The sequence below is a fragment of the Bolinopsis microptera genome, chromosome 3 (genome assembly GCF_026151205.1).
Source record: "Bolinopsis microptera isolate Bmic1 chromosome 3, MBARI_Bmic_1.0, whole genome shotgun sequence".
In the NCBI taxonomy this organism is placed as follows: domain Eukaryota; kingdom Metazoa; phylum Ctenophora; class Tentaculata; order Lobata; family Bolinopsidae; genus Bolinopsis; species Bolinopsis microptera.
Genome location: NC_087074.1, coordinates 11,714,504 through 11,735,016, shown reverse-complemented (window position 1 = coordinate 11,735,016; position 20,513 = coordinate 11,714,504). Strand labels below are relative to the sequence as shown.

The window sequence follows — 20,513 nt, the reverse complement described above, 5'->3', positions numbered from 1 at the left end:
GTGTAAAACAACAAAAGTTTCAGCAATATTTAGAGAGGTCTGATGTGATGATTCATACAGAGTTTGTTTGTTACTCAAAGTGATGATTGTGAGTTGGATCTCGTTTTAGACGATTCTAGGAATAACTACCCAGCCTGTAAACACTTTAGCACTTAGTTCTTTAAATCATCCTGTCCTGAATGAAAGTTGGATATTATTGAATGTTGCAAAATCAATTCGTCAATTTGGTGTAATACGATTAACGATCTTGAAATGATTCGAAATAAAATGCATAATATCTGGATACTATTCTCTCGATCGGTTTGCTCCTAATATTCTTACTATCACGTGGTTACTATCACGTGGTTACTATCACGTGGTTACTATCACGTGGTTACTATCACGTGGTTACTATAATAATTCTAATAATTGTCACGTGTTCCACCTCTCCATTCTTAAAACATTTCCCCACTTTCGAGTTTTGATTTGCTGTAACGAAGCCACCGGTCTACCATTACATCACATTTAAAGGAGTCTTATTATGTTAGAATTTATATCATTCTTCAATGAGAGCAGATTTTCTCGAACAACCAGCTTGTCATTGAAAAAATAGCTGTTTCATTGCACTGATAGTCTGGTCTTTAGTCGATAGCGGTCTCGTCAATAAATTAAAATTCTTGGCATTCTTCTTGTTTTTCTACAAAGTAATTCGATGATTTTACAGACTTCTCCCGTTTCTCGTATCTGATTTTGTTTATCTAACAAATCTCATGTCGGAGGTATAATCCTGTGGAACTACACAAGCTCCACGCGGAGTACCCAAACTCTAGTTCCTGGTAACATGAGACCTGGTTGTGTTTAACATGCTAATTTAACTAACTCTAATTCTTACTCTCTCTCTAACTGTCTAACTAACCCTAAGTATTACTAACTCTAACAAGGTATACTCCCGGTGTGATATAAGGAAACTTTCCGTGAGAAAATATGATTGAAGTATGTTTGTTAAATTATTTAGTACATGTCATTATAAAGCTGATTAGAGACAGGTCGTTTATATTAAGTTGGATGTTCCTTAGCTTAACACCCTCACCCCTTCACTCCCACGAGGGATACGTGGCATAGAACCTGGCCTAAAACTATTTCCGTGTGGCGTGTACACTAACATTCCCCGAATTCTTCAGCCTAATGATTGGATTTCCATGGGAACAGAGCTATAATTTAAACTGATCTCAGATCTTTACTTATCTGTTTAAAGTATCTTATTTCGATATACAAGATACGAGATGTGTTGTGGTTGAGTGACTGAACCAAATCTGACCTTGAGACGCTTCCACTACTTTTTTCTATAACCACAATTTCTATGAAGTGTAGAATGTAGATTCTGAATTCCTGTTCCTATACACCACTGACCGTAGCATTGGTTGTGATAGCGTTATCTTCTTTAAGAAAACACTGCCATATTATTAGATTTTGCTGCGTCACATTCTTTGAATTTAAAACAATTATAATATCATTTCACGGCAGCTTTTATAGTTCATCCACGCAGTATTCCTAAAACGATAACCCCATTTTCTATAGAGTGTATACAGTGTTTAGATTGTAAATCCTTTACCCTTAGCCTCCGTTAAACGGTTCTTTTGCGATAGTGACGGCAACTAGCGCTGGATAGCGCTGGTTGTCGCTGGATGGCGCTAGCTATCGCGTTTACACTATCGCAAGAGAACCCGTTAAACGACCTGGAGGGGGATATTTAAAACATATAAGTGATACGAAAGGATTTTATTAGCAGGAGCTTTAAAATACTCGTGTAAATCGTCTTCAGCCGTTGAACGACCACTGCTACATTAACATATTGTGTTAAAGCGAGTGTTATACCCTACTGCTTTACATTCTTAGAACAAATGATCTACAGGCCACCATTCAATATTCATCATTAGTCGATGGCATTTTATATAAACAGCTACAGTCTACTACATCCTACTCTGTTATAAAGGGAGACTTTACACCCAGTTCAGTGTTCGGACTGATAATGATATTACCCAATAACTATCCACATTCCACACCCTCCTGTCCGACAATTCCACCGTGGTTACACGCTTTGTTACACTCGGTTTGCGAAGCTGTATTAGTGTTTCCTGGCTACAGTAGTTCCGGACTGAATTAACCGCCACTTTGATAATTGCTGCTCTTCAACGCTACCTGCTAGTTTGTTCCCACTGTTTGTTAATTGCTTTCGCTCGGCCGGGTACCATCTTTGTTCCAGTGTTTGTGTTATTGTACCTCCGTTCTATTATACGTCTTTGTTATCCCTTCTCTTGTTTATATCTTCTGTCTCTGATAGCAACACAGTGTTTATAAGTTACTCACCTGCGGCGAAGGTGAGTGATGACATTGTAAAGATTAATTAAATTAATAAAAGATAATCCTTAAAGTTAATGAACTAATGATGATGATGAACTAGGGATGCTGGGTATTAAAAGCTTTGTATTCAGAGCGTCAGATTTCTTGGCACAGTTTACTGTGGTGTGGTCACCGCACACCTATAAACTTGGATTGTAGCCAGAATAATGGAGAGTGCTATTAACACGGTTGACACTTTACTCGCTTAATAAGGTATAAGTCGCTCAATTCGAGGCGACTACTCCATATTCATTATTCATTTACACCACTGGAATGTATTATCAGTGACACTGACAGTATCTGCGTAACATTAGCTCCCTTTATTCTTTCAACTTGTTTTTTTGGTTTAATTTATTTATATTTTAAATTTTCTTTTCCACGTCTGGTTCTGAATATGATGTAGTTTGGAATAAGATATGTTCGTGGACAGCGGCTCTAAACCATCTTATCACTTACACTAAACACTATGCATCTTAATGTGAACATTGCGTGTTTGTACACGGACACTTCACATGCAGACTTACTTCACACTTCACATACGTTTATAATTATATGAAATAAGTGCGGAAGCTCCTGAACTGTGATACCTTTTACTTGACTTAGATCATGTATGTACTTTGGTTTGTGCTCGACATTAATACTTTAGATGTCGAACGTGTTTCATGAGAAGGATCGTTTGTTTTAGTTTTTTCATAATGAAATATCTTTTACGTTATTTTTAACGAGGTTTTCAGGTTTAACCTCTAATTCCAAATGTATCCAGTATAACTATAGATCAGTCTAGATAACTATTTTTAATTTATTTATTATCTGACCCCAATGCCCCATTTAGCACATAATGGGTTGCTGTGACGTTCTGATGAAGGCCATCCTCATCATCACCAACGTGGTGGTAATGTTGGCTGGCATTGTAATGCTGGTGGCTGGTATCGTCTTCTTCACCAAGAAGTTCGACTTCTTCCCTGAACTAGAGGATTACTCGTGAGTGTGGTTATAATAGCTGGTATTATACTGTATTATAAATAGTCGGTATATAATGTTGACGCTTTTCTTTTGGTTTTATATATCGGAGTCAAACTTGTTGATTTTTTCAATGTTTTTTAAAACGTTGTGTCAACCTCAGGAACAACGTGAATGCGGTTCTGATCCCGATGATAGTGATCGGTGTTATCCTCTTCCTAGTGGGAGTAGTAGGATGCTGTGGAGCCGTGACTGGCAAGAGCGGACTTCTCAACCTCTACTTTGTTGTGGTTCTCATCGTTGTCATTCTTGAGATTGTTGTTATTATACTCGGTGAGTCTATCGCATTATTTCTTGTTACTTTTTGGTGATAAATCTGTCCTGAACCTGTCTCATAACTTTACCGTCTTCTTAAACGCTACTGGAATCTTCCAGATCATGAACTCTGTCAACTATAATTTAGCTATAATATGCACAGTTATAATACACATTGTACATACAGGAGTAACAAAACGCTAACCTTGAGTTCTTCTTTAGGAATTGTGAGGAAAGCCGACTTCGTGGAGGCTACTGAAGAGAAAGCCGAAGAGCTGTTCAACAACTACAAAAGTCATTATGTTGTGGATAACGGAGATATTGACGCGGACGTTGCTCTGGCTGTGAACACCGCCCAGTTTGTTTTCGAATGCTGCGGGTAAGTGAAACTAACTGATATGAAGTCGCGATGATGAAATTTTATCTAATATGGTGGATTCGTGTACTTGTAGTGTTATAGAGTCTCATGATTTGATAGTTCTTTCATTCAAATTTGTGATTGTTACTGAATACTGAATAGACTCAGTGAAGAGAGATTTTAATGGAAATAAATAGCTGAATAACGTATCGACATTTCTACGTCATACTCATATTCTCGAATTATTTGTTATATAGTAGTGTTGAAAGTATTAAAAGTTTTAATATTCAGCTATTTATTTCCGTTAGAATCTTCCTTCACTGAATCTATTAAAAAACAACCAGAAATTTGAATGAAAGAACTATCTTATCTAATAATAACTAAGGCAATCATCTGCATTTTCAGTCTGATATTTCCCCTAATTACTCCATTGAAAACATATTTAAATTAATTTTCTAATGTCCCGACGATAGCAGACGAAGTGTTATAATGCCAGGACTAATGAAATTATAATGTCAGGTTGGTAGATGGACCTAGCTGGTGGAAAACTAATGGCAACACACAGGTTCCCCCTGGTTGCTGTTCTGAATGGGGTGGAGAGGATCTTCCTGTAAGTTAAACTTTGGTTTCTCGTTTTCACGCGTGCGTTGCATCATTTCGGTTTCTATCTGAGATCTTGAAAAGTGTATTTGGATCACTTTTTAAAATCATCTATGTAACGGAAATTGCCAGATTTCAATCTTAGAATATAATTAATTATATGTAATTTTTGGGGTTAGGCATTCGATTATAAAATTTCGCGAGAAATTCCAGAGTATTCTTTTAAACGAAAGCCGTCGAGTTTTCTGAACGGGCTACAAATCAATTTCCGTTATTGATAATTTTTTTCGTTTCAGGCGTCTGGATTGATGACTTGCGCTGAGACTACCTACGAGGTTGGTTGCACTCAGAAAGTTAACGATATGGCTGACGAATTCGGAGTTGTTATCATCGTTGTCATGGTTGTGATCATCGTGTTTGAGTTACTTTGTCTGATTGCTGCCTGCTATAGCAAGAAACAGGAAATGGTAGCATAAAGTATTAGAATTACCTATGAACATGTCAATTTTGTCAGTAGATAGAGTTTTGTAGGAGATTTTATTTCATAGCTTATGGTGTTTCCATACTTGGAGCATGGTATCTGGTTTTACCGACCAAATTCGATTCCAATTAATTAGAAAGTGCTACTATTTTAATTAAAAAATTCGCTATCATTTTTCTAAGCCTGAGTTAGATTTACAAATAAAGTTAAATATGGTCTATAATATTTTTATTTTGTATTTGACAGTCAGAAGGCGATAATATGCAAATGTATTAAAAACTAGGTAATACTACTCAAGTTAAAGTTTCACTGTCGAATTGTTCATTATAAATATATATTTTATCGTGTCAAATTTAAAGTTAAATATATTACTCTTTTAGTTTAATGTTTTACTTCGTTGCATATTGCCATTGGTATGTTAAATTCGACGCATTACATTAAATTTTCACTTCTCTAAGTCTAACGTAAAGTTAAATATATACAGGGTGGGCCAAAAGTCAGTACCCATACGTTGGCCTTAATAGCTCAGTTACTGAGTACCCAATTAAATAATTCTTTCTGGTATGACTTACTACCACCACTGGTTCGAGGAATTTGTAAAATCGAAAAATATCGTGTTGATCATTTAAAAAATTAAGGTTCATTTTCGCATTTATTCAATTGACGATGTCAATTCATCGCAGCTCGGCGCGGCACAGTAGTAGCGCATCTCACATCTGTCGCTGTGAGAAGCCTCATTGAGTGCGCGGCGCGGCACAGTAACCAGTAACGCATCGCGCTACAAGCATTTATTTGTTAGTTTGGATAGTCGGATCGAGCCAAATTTTATTGAATAGTCATTAGTCATGTACATGCATGTTGATGTCCATTGTTAATGGACTAGCCCGGCGCGCGCTACTTCGAAGAAATTTAGACTAGTTACATCCGTCACTAGATGGGTATTGAAAAAAAATAACTAATAGTGCTAGTGCAGTATACGGTCAAATGACGATAATGCGAAAACCAAGCGTGCTAAATCACTTAATTACATGCTACAGTCGATCTTCGAGATTGTTCGAAAAGGGCCCCCGACAGTTGCTGTTGAATCCAACTTCAATCGATGTATTTCCGGACGCTGATTCCGAATCTCCCCCGCACAACATAAGGTTAAAAATGTTAACCTTATGTCGTGGGTGGTGGGGGAGTATTTCAATTTAAAATATAAATCCCCTGACAAGATATTGGCGAAAAACTGTCTCAATCACGTGATATAATGTCCGTATAACTATAACTATAAGGAAGTTAGTCTAATTTATCGTTAGGGTTACATGTTAGGGTTTCAACATATGCTTTTGTTAAGGATTGGGTTAGGGTTACCGGTTAGGTTTGGGATCAGATTAGATGAAGATCGAGGGTTACGGTTTCGAAATATAATCGTTCAGGACCAGTTACCTGGGGACCCCAGGCTATTATGTTCATAAACGAATAAAGATTTGGCGGAATGACAGGCTGAGCGCGGCCCAGTAAAGGACCAGTTAAAGAACAAGTTATAAACAAGTTATAAAAATCACGTGATACTTGTAAAATATTTGTTTCAAAGTATTTATATTGGACCGTCGACGAGTCCAACTCGGCGCGCGTCTTGCTTGGTAACCTTATAAAGATTTGGCGGAATGACAGGCTGAGCGCGGCCCAGTAAGGTAACTTACCTGGGGACCCCAGGCTATTATGTTCATAAACATTAATAAAGATTTGGCGGAATGACAGGCTGAGCGCGGCCCAGTAAGGTAACCTACCTACCTATGTTGAGTTTCGTCAAGACTTGACGGGGCCATCACATCTTCTGACCACCCCAATACCCCATAGCGAAGTAGAGTCTCGTTCGTTGCGCCAGCACAGCAGAGAGTTCGTATTTGGAGGAGTATATCCCCTGATCGGCGGCTTATCAGGGAGAGACAACATGAACTTTGTGAGCTTTGTGAGCTTATCTTTGAAGTGCTCTAGATCTTGAATGACATTCAGATCAGATGGTAGGGGATTGCATTCCACAATTTAGTTCCCTGAACTGCAAACGAGTTGTCAAACAAATAAAAGTAAAGTTTGCTGTTGAACTGGTTCTACGTTTTGATGGAATTACTGCAAAGTTTCCAAGCCTTGGGCGTGAAACAAATAAAACGTTTAAATTATTGCTGGTCTTTCCGTGGAGGATTTTCCACATATGGAGAATGATGAATCGCTCCCGCCTTCGTTGAAGAGACATCAGAGATAGATAGACCACTAAACCAGGCGATCCCAGTCGCTCCTACTAAATCGCTCGCCCAAATTTTAAGAAAATGCTTGTGAAAAGGCCCTTTAGGCATGAAAGTGATCTAGATCGGTGTATTTTTGGACGCTGATTCCGAATCACCCCCATGACGTAGGGTTAAAATAATTCCCTGGAGAGTTATGGGCAAAAGACCGTTTTGGTCACGTGACAGGCTAGTAAAACGTGAATTCGATTATTTAGGGCCCGGGTTAGGGTTAGGGTTGTGGTTAAGATTATGGATAGCTTCGGGGTTATGGTTAGTGTTAGGGTTGGGATTAGGGCCGGGTTTATGTAAAACCGTTTTGTACGGCTGCAAAACCAAAAAAACCAAAGTCAAGTGAAATTTTTGGGCGAGCAATTTAGTAAGAGCCGATCCCAGTAGTGGAAATCGCGCATTCCTGACATTCTGGCGGTGAATGCTTTCTGTACATTTTCAAGTTCTTGGATACCGCTGATTTTTGAGGGATCATGCCATGATGGACAGCAATATTCAATGTTCAATCAGACTTCGAACCATTGATTTGTATAGCGTCAGCATGATGGAGTGAGATCGTGTGTGAAATATACACTGAGATCAACCCATAATGCTTTTTGGCGAGCTTTATCTGCAATGGCTCGTATGTGAGGGGACCAAGAGAGATCACAGGATCACTTGACTCTATGACGCCTAAATGGTAGTATACTTATAGCCATAGTGCATAGGTTATAAACCTAAAAGCTTGAGAACGTGTTTAAAAAGTTATGCGACAATCATTACGATCACGTACAACTACAAGTGCATAAAGTGATTAATCACCATTTTAAATTCCGTCTTCGTGGCGCTCTTTTCACTTTTTGCATACTATTTATTGTAGCGCGATGCGTTACTGTGCCGCGCCGCGCACTCAATGAGGCTTCTCTCCTGGCTAGATCGGCGAAATGCGCTACCGTGCCGCGCCGAGCTGCCATGAATTGACATCTTCAATTATAAAACTATTTAATAATATTAAAATTCTTGAGAGGTGCAGAACTAAGAGTTATAATTGACCGTGACGATGTCATTGTCAATCCTATTCCTTCGCAGCTCGGTCGCGGTGTGGCCCGGACCATGAGTACCTAGTGGTGAATTTTGCCGATTTAACGGTTTAACGATTTAAGCTTCACCAGTGGCAGTGCAGCAACCATGCAGTGGTTGTGAAAAGTATTATTGGATTTGGAAGCGCAGCGCGGCCCAGTGGTGCAACTGTGAGGTAATTGAACTGCAAGTGCAATGTGCATATATTATTATTAATGCGCATATAATATAATTATATTATATCGTGCTACAAGGGTTGAATGAATGATTAAGTGATCCATGATTGCAATATTCGATAAATAAAACTAGCAAGCTATGTTGTATGTACTCAGTAATGTTAAAGTGAGACCTTTTTAAACTGGAAAACAGTTATATTAAGTGATAAGTTCACACTCTAATGTAATTGTAATAACAGTGACAACCAATAATTACGAATCTGTTTTCCTTATCTCCGATTTTCTTTTATCAATATCTATGAAGTATGATCTAACTAAGAAAACGTAATCTACAAACTGGCACCACACGTCCTGTTGCTAGCTCATATAACACTGCACTGCTCTCTCTGTTTGCCGCTGCAAATCACTATCACGTGGGTACCAGCTCACGGTAACTCGATACCTGCTCTATGTGCTAATTTATCAAAATGGCGGCTTCAAATTCAATACAGTCTAGGTTTTGTTTCTGTGCGTAGCTCGGCAGGTTTCAGAAATGTTCCAGATTCATTCAACTGTGCTCCCTGTGGTGTGACTTGAGAGAATTATCAATTTCACTGTTGGGACCTTTTGTAGTACTGGTTGATTTTTCTTTTTGCTGTTAGTGTTACAAATGACGTGTGATATGTGTGTCACTGTTTTCACACGGGGATATTCCATGAAGGCTTAAACAATACATTTTGTTAATTGGTTTCTTTTCTGTAGTGTGTTTTATCATAAATAACAGAGAAGCTTTTTGCTGTACAATATTTTTTTGGCGTTGACGCTGCACTTTCTTGGGATTATCGAGATTGTTAAATCTATTTTAAATACATTCGCCCAAATTTAGGGTGTTGTAAAATCTAACGATTCCGAACTTAATTATTCAGCATGAGACACTTTATAATTACTCAGTGTTCATTAGAATTTAGAACAAGTATTTGATTATCTTTCCCCTCTGTGTAGCTCAACATGTGCGAGTTTATCATGAAGACCATCCTCATCATCACCAACGTGGTGGTGATGGTGGCAGGTGCTATCATGTTGGTTGCTGGTGTCGTCTTCTTCACGAAAAAGTTCGACTTCTTCCCTGAACTAGAGGATTACTCGTGAGTATTATTTTTACCATTAAATTAATATAGTTAAAATATTTGATCCTACCCCTACTTCATTCTTCACGGTCACCGACTGGATGGCACACAGCCAAGTTATCCAATCCAGTCCGATAAGCACGATTTCTTATCTTAAATGAAATTTGACCAGTATATGTAATAAAGAGCGGAATATTTATAAAATAAAATAATGTTGGTTTCGACCGTATTTCGACGGCATATCGACAGCCTTCAATTGGTCGGTCCGGTAGCATTAAGCATGCCCGTTATTTTTGTATAAACTTGGTAATAATTAAAACGTTTGCTCCCTCTTTCTTATACCTGATTCGTAACCCATTTATTATAGCATCATTAACTACAAAAATAAAAGCTTTCACCAGTATTCAAGATGTTTCATTCAATTGAAATGTCTTTTTAAAACAAGTTTGTCCAAACTTCAGGACTAACGTCAATTCTGTCCTGATCCCGATGATGGTGATCGGTGGTGTCCTATTTCTAGTCGGAGTGGCAGGATGTTTCGGAGCCGTCACTGGAAAGAGTGGACTTCTCAACATTTACTTTATCGTCGTGCTCGTCGTTCTTGTTCTTGAAATCATTGTCGTCATTCTTGGTAAGCTTTACACTTTAGCTGAGAATAAAGTTTATAGACAATTCTTATTGATGTTCGATAGTAAAATTCATTCATAACAAGTCATAATTCACCGTCGACCTTTAAAAATCCGCCACTTGAATCATGCTTTAAGTGGCCCTGGTTGTAGAATTCATAAGGTGAACTAGTAGTAGTAACTACTACTAGTACTTATCAATCATACAGACACAGCAATTAGATAGCCATAGGCCCGTTTATTAAATAAAATAGGTGTAGCAGAAAGCTTATTACAACGAAAATATAGAATATATTAATTGTGCCGAGTTGGGTTACCTGGGAACCCCAGATTTAGTGTTTATAAATAAAGATATGGCGGAGTGACAGGCTGAGCACCGGGGGATTAGCTTCTAAAACATAAAACTGAAAGCAATCAATCTAAATCTAATCCCTGTGTGAAAATAAATGTGGCGTTTCCAAGTCTATTGATCCTGACATATTTTCTTAGCTATTGTGAAGAAACAAGCCTTCATTGATGCCACTGAGGAAGCTGCCGGTACACTGTTCAAATCTTACAAAGATAAATTTGTGGACGATGATCAGTCAGTGGTGTTAACTGATACTGAGATTCTGGCTGTTAACTCAGCCCAGTTTATTTTCCAATGTTGTGGGTAAGCTGCAGTAAAAATAATTATTAACAGAATTGTTCGTGCAGAAATGCATGAATATCTTCCTCCTTGCTGACACTTGTGTGAGCTTGGAGAAGCATCAATGTATCATGAGCATCAATGCATCATGAGCGGGCGTTGTATACAAAATTTAAAAAAGAATTAAATTTGATATTGGTGTACAAATAAAGAATGCACAAAAATAAAGGATGTAAGGTATTCATTCGATGGATATTAGCAGTAGTTATTCAACACTCTCATTATATGGCACTGGCAAATTATTTTAACTAATAACCAATAAGAGAACTAATATCGCTTGTCACTGACAGGTTAACTGAAGGTCCTAGCTACTGGAAAACAAACTCTCAGACCGATGTCCCCCCTGGCTGTTGCAGTGATTGGAACGGCGAGAATATACCTGTAAGTTATTAGTCCAACTTTAAGGATATGTTTAAGAAATTTCGATGTATTCTCTCGAATCTAGACTGCTGTATTTTTATAAGAGTTAAAACAATAAATTATATCTTGCATGCCATCCTGCCAACACACATTATTTGCCATAAACCCCGCTCTCAGTAGTTCAAGTATATGCTTTCGTACCCAAGGCCAATACCCATTTACATTTTAATTGCTTGGATACAGGAGATGAAGAACAAACTGGAGACGAAACGTACATTTGATAATATGAATATATGCTAATCTCTATTGTGATGACTGAGTATGATAAACTTAAAGTATAATCGATTTGTTTCAGGACTCCAAACTAGAAAGCTGCGTTGAAGCTAAAATGTATCAAACTGGCTGCACTGAGAAGGTTAAAGATTTGGCAGACCAATTCGGTGTTACTACTTTAATCATCGTTGCTTCTGTGATGGCTTTCGAAATACTTTGTCTGATTGCGGCTTGCTGCAGCAAGAAAAACGATCACATAGCTTAAAGAACTAGTATTGGACTCACCATCCATACCAGCGAAAAGGAACTGAGCGGCCCTTAAGACATCAAAGTTGATTACTTGTCTTTTGGTAATTTTTATATTTAGAATCTTATATGATTATGTAGACATGTTAATCATGAAAATTTAGTTCCTACTGATTAAGTACCAATATATATAACAAATCGACTTAAATTTGAGAACATCTGACATCGTAGATAATAGTATGCCGATTTACCGTACCTTTAAATTTGTACCGATGTTCAAGATTAAGCATTGTAATGGTTCGTTTCTTTTCCAAATTTATTAATAGAACCATATTTACTAAGCTTAGATAAGATGAATATTGATTATTTGGACAGTAACTTTATAATTTAAATTTAATTAATGTCGTATATAAATAATTGTTACTCGATCAATATTGAATGATCACTGTTAGATATATATATTAATAATGATATAAAAGTATGTTTTAGTTTACTCAATCAAATTAGTATTAGTATTACTAACTTCAGATGCTCGTCATAGTTCATACAATTTAACTTTAACTATACACTGAAAATTAAATGTCATATCTGGTTCAAACCATTACCACTTACATGTCAGTTACAGAATTATGGCGCAACCGCAAGCTGATTTCTCTTTGAATGATGATAATTAATCATTGTACACTCGACTGTCACATGACTTTTTAACATGTTCTCTAAGTGGCCCTGACTGGTTATTTGAAACCTTAACCCTATGATTTGACCACAATCCTAACCCTAACCCTATCCCTAACTGAAGCATATCTTACTTACTTGTACTTGAAAAGGTCTCCTCCTAGTCGTTGGAGTGGCCTGCACCACATAGTAACTCTTTTCTCCGATGTATTAGACCTCTCCAATGTACCCTGTTTGTTGCTTGTTGTTCTGCATCTTCTATCGTGATGTTATCGACACCTGTGAAGATTGCTGCATCCTCCCGGACACATGACAACCAGTTTTTCCGAGGTCTACCTCTTGATCTTTTACCATGCTTTGGGATCCAGTGCAGAAGATAGTTGGGTATTCTTTCTTCTGGCATCCTCACCACATGGCCAAACCATCGGAGCCTAGCTGCTCGTATGAAAGTATCAACAGGGGCGATGTTGGCCCGCTTACGTACGTCAGCATTAGATACGTGATAAAATTAAAAACCATTTGATTTTCAGGATTCTTCTCAGACATCTATGATGGAACACTTCAAATCTTTTCATCTGCGTCTGTGTGGTATTCCATACCCCACTTCCATAAAGCAGTATAGTGAGGACAGCCGCTTTTTAAATCCTGATTTTAGTCGGTGTCTTGATGTTGCGACCGTACCATATACTGCTAAGCTGATAGAATGCCCCAGAGGCCTTCAGAATTCGAGCTGATAGTTCTTTGTCGATTGTTCCATCCGCACTGATGAAGCTGCTGACCTGCTGTATTGGGAGACTTTCCACATTGATGTCCATAGTGTCGTCTTTAGAATACGGCCTCTGCGATGCACTTTTGCTGACAACCATGCTCTGTGTTTTGCCAGCATTAATCTTCAGACCCGCATAGGCACTGTATTTGCAGAGAAGGTCAGTGGTTTCCTGCAGCCCCTCTTTTGAGTTATCTAACATGGCCATGTCATCAGCGTAATCAGTGTCCAAGAGATGTTTCTCTTCTACCCCGGGGGGTTAGCAGCTGTAATAAAGCCCCCTTACTAATGACCTTGTTCAGTTCCATAAGGTATGCCGAAAAATTCAGACAAAAGTTGAAAACTGGTGGTCCCTGTATATCACCTTGCCCAGTACCCGAGTTGACATAAAACCAGCCTGTAACCTCTTAATTGACCCTAACAGCACTAACTGTGTGAGTAAAGAACGCCTTCATGATCACATACACTAAAACTGAAACCCCTAACCCTAACGAAAAATTAGACCAAATTCCTTATATGGTCATATCACGTAATCAAGACAGCTTCTCGCCGATATCTCGAAAGGAGAGCATTTTAAATTAGCTTATCAGTTATGTCATCTGAAGTGATCTGGAATCAGCGTTCAAAAATACATTGATTTTAGTTGTTTTTGAACAAAAAATGCGGGCGTATTTATCATATTCCATATAATTGATTATGAAAACCAATTTTTGATTTTATTTTTAATTCTATGCAACCATAGTTAGGCATAATGGCAATGCCAAATGCATACGCTTAAAATTATTGCTTTGTGCACTGCTTATGAATCATGGATAGGAAGCTGAAACAGATTTGTTTTTTGTGTATAACATGAACAATTTGTATTCACTCGAATGTCGAAATAAAGTGCAAAATGTTAATATATCCTTTACCTGAGGACCCCAGGCTATTATGTTCATTAACATAAAGATTTGGCGGAATAACAGGCTGAGCGCGGCCCAGTAATATATCCTCCACTAAACGATATTTTCCATAAATGAATGGAATCTAGCTGTGTATGGTGAAATTTTGTATTGCTAGACCAATTTAGTGCCGCGCACCACGACCAACAGTCACTTAATGATTCAGAATATCGCGCAAAATAACTTTGCGAAGATAATAAGTGTTATAGTTATACCATTATAACAACTAAATGGTCCAGCGATCAAAGTTGAAAGTGCGCGCGGGACGCGGGTACGTATAAAAACTGTTTAATGTTATAATGCGACTAATAAAAAATGTTCCAGTCCGTAATCTTTGTAACTGTTTGCATACATATTTCATGCAGCTCAAATCCAAACAATACATTTTGTTTCGCTTCTGTCGTGTGTTTTATAAATCAAGATTAAATAATAATATTTGGGGTAAATAATAAAATATGGTAGTGATATTTATGATGAATTTATTGAAATGTTTCAATCACCTAATATTATTTTGTAATTTGTATCGACATATATCGTTTTTCAGTTATAAAGTTACCTATTATCATTTAATTATTTTAGTATTTGTGATTAATTTGTATTGTAGAGTATATCATTTGTGACTTATAAATGAGTAACCATTATATTACCGCCTAAAAAAATTATTGTCAAAAATTAAATTTATGAAGGAGTAAGTTTTCAGTGGACGCGAATTTGTATATTCATTTATTGCTTGTTTAATTTGTTTTTTGTGTTTAATTTATGATTATATGTATTTGAGATTCTGTGATTAAATTTATTTTGTTGATTGTAATGTTGTGACGGGCATATTTTGTCCAAACCCAGGATGCACTTCATGAAGAATTCGTTGTAACTTTGTTTGAAAAGCATTAATATCATAGAAAAGCTTTTTACGTTACAATATTTTCTTGGCGTTGAATTTGTACTTTCTTGGAATCATCCAGATTGTTTAATTTATTCTCAATACACTTGCCCTAATTATTTTCCATAAAATTTGCCCATACACGTTACCAGCACAATTTATTTACGGATGAAGCAATCAATTTAATCATGCTTTCGATGACTATATCTTTTTATCTTATAATTTCCACGTAGATACGACTAACTCTAACTCACTAAGGAAACTGCTCTTTTTAGTAAAAGGTCGATCGTCAAAGTTACAATGTTACTAATGACATAATATTCATGTTCTAGATAAATTAAATAAATTTGAATTGTTCATTTAAAATCGAATGATTCCAAACTTAATTGCTCAGAATCAGACACTCTATGATTACTTATAGTGTTCATTAGAATTTAGAACAAGTATTTTAATTGATTATCTTTCCCCTCTGTGTAGCTCAACATGTGCGAGTTTATCATGAAGACCATCCTCATCATCACCAACGTGGTGGTGATGGTGGCAGGTGCTATCATGCTGGTTGCTGGTGTCGTCTTCTTCACGAAGAAGTTCGACTTTTTCCCTGATCTAAAGGATTACTCGTGAGTATTATTTTTACCATTATATAGTTAAAATGTTTGATCCTACCCCTACTTCAGTCTTCACGGTCACCGACTGGCTGGCACACAGCCAAGTTCTAGTTATTCAATCCAGTCTGATAAGCACGATTTCTTATCTTAAATGAAATTTGACCAGTAATATTTAATAAAGAGCGGAATGTATAAAAAATAAAATAATGTTGGTTTCGACCGTATTTCGACGGCATATCGACAGCCTTCAATTGGTCGGTCCGTTAGCATTATGATTAAGCTAGCCCGTAAGATTTGTATAAACTTGGTAATAACGAAAGCTTATGCTCCCTCTTTCTTATACCCGATTTGCAACCCATTTCCTAGCTTTATTTACTGAAACTACAGATCATATGAAGAAGCTTTCACCACTTAATCAATTTGTTTCCAATTCATTCAAATTCAATTGAAATGTTCTTTTGAAACAAGTATGTTCAAACTTCAGGACTAACGTCAATTCTATCCTGATCCCGATGATGGTGATCGGTGGTGTCCTATTTCTAGTCGGAGTGGCAGGATGTTTCGGAGCTGCAACTGGAAAGAGTGGACTTCTCAACATTTACTTTGTCGTCTTGCTCGTCGTCCTTGTTCTTGAGATCATAGTCGTCGTTCTTGGTAAGCTTTAGCTAATAACAAGGTTTTTAGACATTCCTCTTGATGTTTGATAATAACGTGTCCTTGGCCCATTCATAATGTCTCAGCCGAATGATAGGAAACTTAATTGAGAGTTAAATGGGGGGGGGGGGGGGGGGGTACCTGTTAAAAATTCAAGAAACTTCATAGGATACCCCTTCAGTGCATACTGTAAACATAGTACTATTACTATTATTACTATTATTACTATTATTACTATTATAATAAGTCAAAATCCACCGTCAACCTTTCAAAACCTGTCACATGAATTCTGTAAAATTCATAAGCCGAACTACATCACTCCTACATACACAGCAATTAGATACACTCGTTTATCAAATAAAATAGGAGTAGCAAAAAGCTTACTACAACGAATATAAAGACTATGTCTATGCTACTGGTGCAGAGTTGGGTTACCTGGGAACCCCAGATTTAGTATTTATAAATGAAGATATGGCGGAGTGATAGGCTGAGCACCGCTCAGTAAAGTTGTACACTGTAAAGTTGTACACACATGATAAAGACAAACATCACTAACAGCCGATTAGCTTCTAAAACATAAAAGCAATCAATCTAAATCTAATCCCTGTTTGAAAATAAATGTGGTGTTTCCAAGTCTATTGATCCTGACATATTTTCTTAGCTATTGTGAAGAAACAAGCCTTCGTTGATGCCACTGAAGATGCTGCTAAAAAACTGTTCGAGAAGTACAAAAAACAATTTGTGGAAGAGGAGTCAGCGGAGGAGTTAACTGATATAACTGAGATTCTGGCTGTTAACTCAGCCCAGTCTATTTTCCATTGTTGTGGGTAAGCTGCATTAAAAGTAATTATTAACAGAATTAAATTTGATATACCGGTTTAAAAATAAAGAATGGATAAAAATAAAGGATGCAAGATATGTATTCACATCTTTTGCAAATCTTAACATTTGATGGAGATTAGCTGTAGTACTAGTAGTTATTCAGCACTCTCATTATATGGCACTGGCAAATTATTTTAACTAATAACCAATAAGAGAACTAATATCGCTTGTCACTTACAGGTTAACTAAAGGTCCTAGCTACTGGAAAACAGACTCTCAGACCGATGTCCCCCCTGGATGTTGCAGTGATTGGAACGGCGAGGATATACCTGTAAGTATGTTTTAGAAATTTCGATATATTCTATCGAATCTAAACTGCTTTATTTTAAAAAGAGTTCAAACAATAAATTATATCTTGCATGCCATCCTGCCAACACACATTATTTGCCATAAACCTGAACCCCGCTCAAGTAGTTCAACTTCAAGTATATGCCTTCGATTACGTACCCAATACCCATTTACATTTTAATTCCTTGCGTGATACAGGAGATGAAGAATAAACTGGAGACGAAATGTACATTTGATGTCTCAACCTGCTTTTTATCAATAAGAATATGAAGATATACTAATCGAAATCTCTATTGTGATGAATGGGTATGATAAAGTATAATCGATTTGTTTCAGGAATTGAAACTAGAAAGCTGCGCTGAAGATAAAATTTATAAAACTGGCTGTACTGAGAAAGTTAACGATTTGGCAGACCAATTCGGTGTTATCATTCTAATCATCGTTGCTTCTGTGATGGCTTTCGAGATACTCTGTCTGATTGCGGCTTGCTGCAGCAAGAAAAACGACCAAGTTTTAGCTTAAAGAACTAGTATTGGACTCACCATCCATACCAGCGAAAAGGAACTGAACGGCTATAAAGTCATCAAAGTTGATTACTCATGTCTTTTGGTGACTTTTATATTAAGAATCTTAGGTGACATAATACATAATATATGTAAACATTTTAATCATAAAATCTAGTTCCTATTGATTAAGTACCAATAAAAAATCGTCTTAAATTTCGGAGCATCTAAAATCGTAGTTTTAAGCAATTAAATAATTAAACAACCGTTTATCGATTTGCCGTGAACCCCGATTTACCGTATCTTCCCCACAAAATTTTGATAAGATGTCTCAATTGTTAGTTTGATATAACATGATATCCTTTCAAATACGGCTTCTGAAAGGATCGCAATGACAATTGCGGGGTCGCAATGACAATTGCTTAAGCAATGACAATTGCTTAAGCGAGTTTTTCAGGCACGTTACCTATTTCACCAATTACCTCAATTACGTGCTTGTTGCTTGTGGACTATATTATATCCCACATGCGATCTGACGTGGACTCAAAAGTCAAAACACCGATTTACCGTACATCCAGATTTACCTTATAGTTATAAAACCAATATGTAAGGGTCCTACTATGTACTTTTTTACAAGTACGTTCAAGATTCAGTATTGCAATTGGCATTGCAATTAAATGGTCTGTTTATTTTTCCAAATTTATTTATAATAGACCCATATTTACAAAACTTAGATAAAATAAATATGTTATCGACAAAATAACGTTGAAAATTATTTTGTAGGCCCAAAAATGATCCTCCAGATCCAGTCTTAACCTTAAATTTTAAACTAATTACAACACTACAAATCTATTACATTTATTGAGAAAATTATGTAATGTAATGCGATGGAGGTTCTTTAAGCAGGAAATTCCAGTCCAAACCCTGGAAACATGACATAAAGGATTTGTTTTACTTGTTGCATGAAAAGCACTAATAACGCACTAATTGAAGTAGCTCTAATACGTCAGATTAGAACCTGTAAAACTTGTAACGCGATGCACTACTGGCACTGCCACTAGGTGGCAGTTAGCCGCGCGTGCCGACTGTAGGTCGTAGGATGGTTTTTTAGCGCTAATTTCGGCCAGCACAATTTTCTTCAAACAAATAGATATTGAGTATTCTTCCCGACCTCCGATTGCAACAAAAATTGGTAAGCTTACTCATAAACATACAAGAAAAGTGCCCGAAAAATTTAAAGCATATCCAACCATCACTATCAGTATCAAACATTATGTTACAGCTAAAAGCAGCGTATTTTGATCACTATATCAACTTCGATATCCACCAAATTTTTCGGACAGTTGTGAAAGCCCTATTGGAAGGTCGTCGCCAATTTTTAGAATGATCTCATTCAAGGAACTAAAGGTATATCCAAATAATACGACAAAAATCAACGAATTTGGTCAAATTACGCGACTTTTACTGTTTACAGCTATTTTTGCTGCAAAAGCCAAGCAGCATCAAATATGGCACCTAGGCGAAACTCACTGATTTTTTCCGTTCACACTCTTTTTGTAAAAAGACAATAGTGAAAGGTTAAGAATGAACGTTTTTGTGCAGAAAAACGTGGATTTTGGAAAACGAGGTGTATAAGTGGGTTTAAATATGTCGTCAGTCCTTCCTTCCGTTTGACGGATGTTACTCGTCTAAATTTCTTCGAAGTAGCGCGCGCCGCTTTCTTCTCGACGGCAAGTGCTACGAAGTAGCGCGCGCCGGGCCAGACCATTAACAATGGTCAATCCTTCCGTTAGTTACCATGACAACTAGCGCGAAGTGCAGCGCGCAAGTATTGCTTGCGGAGATGTAATATATATATATAGCTAGTATAGCATGTCAATGAATGCGCCGCGCGGCGCGAGTGTTTTTCAATGTATAGTATGTAATGTATAGTATTAGGTAATAAGTTGACATACCACATACGTTGCATGCGGAAGGCGAAATAATATCTCTGATATTTGTGATACGTAACGTCGTAACATGTATTAAGTAATAAGCCCAATTTTTACGTGGCATGATGCGTAGTACTAGTATAAAGCTTGTCATTTGTCATTTGTATCACTGATAACTTTGAGACCCCTATTTAATTGTCATTTATTCACTACCCCTGTATTACCTGGACACCTCAGGTTGTTATGTTTATAAACATATGTGCCGAATAGCTAAAGTCGGCGGAATGACAGGCTGAGTGCGGCCCAGTCACCAGTAACCCTTTTAGAGTTTATACGATATAGGTAATAGGGGAGAGTACGCGCACTCGTGCGCGGCGATTCATACAACGTATGACATGACATTGTAGCGCGATGCGTTACTGTGCCGCGCCGAGCTGCCATGAATTGACATCGTCAATTAAGACATGACAAGGATATTT

General features: G+C 37.2%; 3 protein-coding genes across 3 annotated transcripts; all 3 read left to right on the top strand.

Moving 5' to 3' along the window:
• Positions 1-2,409: 2,409 nt before the first annotated feature.
• LOC134812113 (tetraspanin-3-like) lies at positions 2,410-5,472 on the top strand. Its single transcript, XM_063819305.1, has 5 exons — positions 2,410-3,360; positions 3,503-3,672; positions 3,877-4,033; positions 4,532-4,622; positions 4,909-5,472. The coding sequence occupies exons 1-5, from the start codon at positions 3,218-3,220 to the stop codon at positions 5,086-5,088; spliced, it is 741 nt and encodes a 246-aa protein (XP_063675375.1). The 5' UTR covers positions 2,410-3,217; the 3' UTR covers positions 5,089-5,472.
• Positions 5,473-9,592: 4,120 nt separating this feature from the next.
• Positions 9,593-12,409, top strand: LOC134813103 (tetraspanin-3-like). The gene is made up of 5 exons (XM_063820783.1): positions 9,593-9,731; positions 10,175-10,344; positions 10,829-10,991; positions 11,318-11,408; positions 11,743-12,409. The coding sequence occupies exons 1-5, from the start codon at positions 9,595-9,597 to the stop codon at positions 11,923-11,925; spliced, it is 744 nt and encodes a 247-aa protein (XP_063676853.1). The 5' UTR covers positions 9,593-9,594; the 3' UTR covers positions 11,926-12,409.
• Positions 12,410-15,632: 3,223 nt separating this feature from the next.
• LOC134813102 (23 kDa integral membrane protein-like) lies at positions 15,633-18,808 on the top strand. The gene is made up of 5 exons (XM_063820781.1): positions 15,633-15,788; positions 16,261-16,430; positions 17,092-17,257; positions 17,493-17,583; positions 17,937-18,808. Exons 1-5 carry the CDS (start codon positions 15,652-15,654, stop codon positions 18,120-18,122), a joined length of 750 nt encoding a protein of 249 aa, XP_063676851.1. The 5' UTR covers positions 15,633-15,651; the 3' UTR covers positions 18,123-18,808.
• The last annotated feature ends 1,705 nt before the right edge of the window (positions 18,809-20,513 follow it).

Bases quoted from the DNA above. Each gene is read 5' to 3' on its own strand.
- LOC134812113 (XM_063819305.1), top strand. From the start codon at position 3,218: ATGGGTTGCTGTGACGTTCTGATGAAGGCCATCCTCATCATCACCAAC. The intron at 4,034-4,531 runs GTAAGTGAAACT...TTATAATGTCAG, and splicing joins TTTGTTTTCGAATGCTGCGG to GTTGGTAGATGGACCTAGCT. The intron at 4,623-4,908 runs GTAAGTTAAACT...TTTTCGTTTCAG, and splicing joins GGGGTGGAGAGGATCTTCCT to GCGTCTGGATTGATGACTTG.
- LOC134813103 (XM_063820783.1), top strand. From the start codon at position 9,595: ATGTGCGAGTTTATCATGAAGACCATCCTCATCATCACCAACGTGGTG. The intron at 10,345-10,828 runs GTAAGCTTTACA...ATATTTTCTTAG, and splicing joins AATCATTGTCGTCATTCTTG to CTATTGTGAAGAAACAAGCC. The intron at 11,409-11,742 runs GTAAGTTATTAG...GATTTGTTTCAG, and splicing joins GGAACGGCGAGAATATACCT to GACTCCAAACTAGAAAGCTG.
- LOC134813102 (XM_063820781.1), top strand. From the start codon at position 15,652: ATGTGCGAGTTTATCATGAAGACCATCCTCATCATCACCAACGTGGTG. The intron at 15,789-16,260 runs GTGAGTATTATT...TTCAAACTTCAG, and splicing joins CCTGATCTAAAGGATTACTC to GACTAACGTCAATTCTATCC. The intron at 16,431-17,091 runs GTAAGCTTTAGC...ATATTTTCTTAG, and splicing joins GATCATAGTCGTCGTTCTTG to CTATTGTGAAGAAACAAGCC.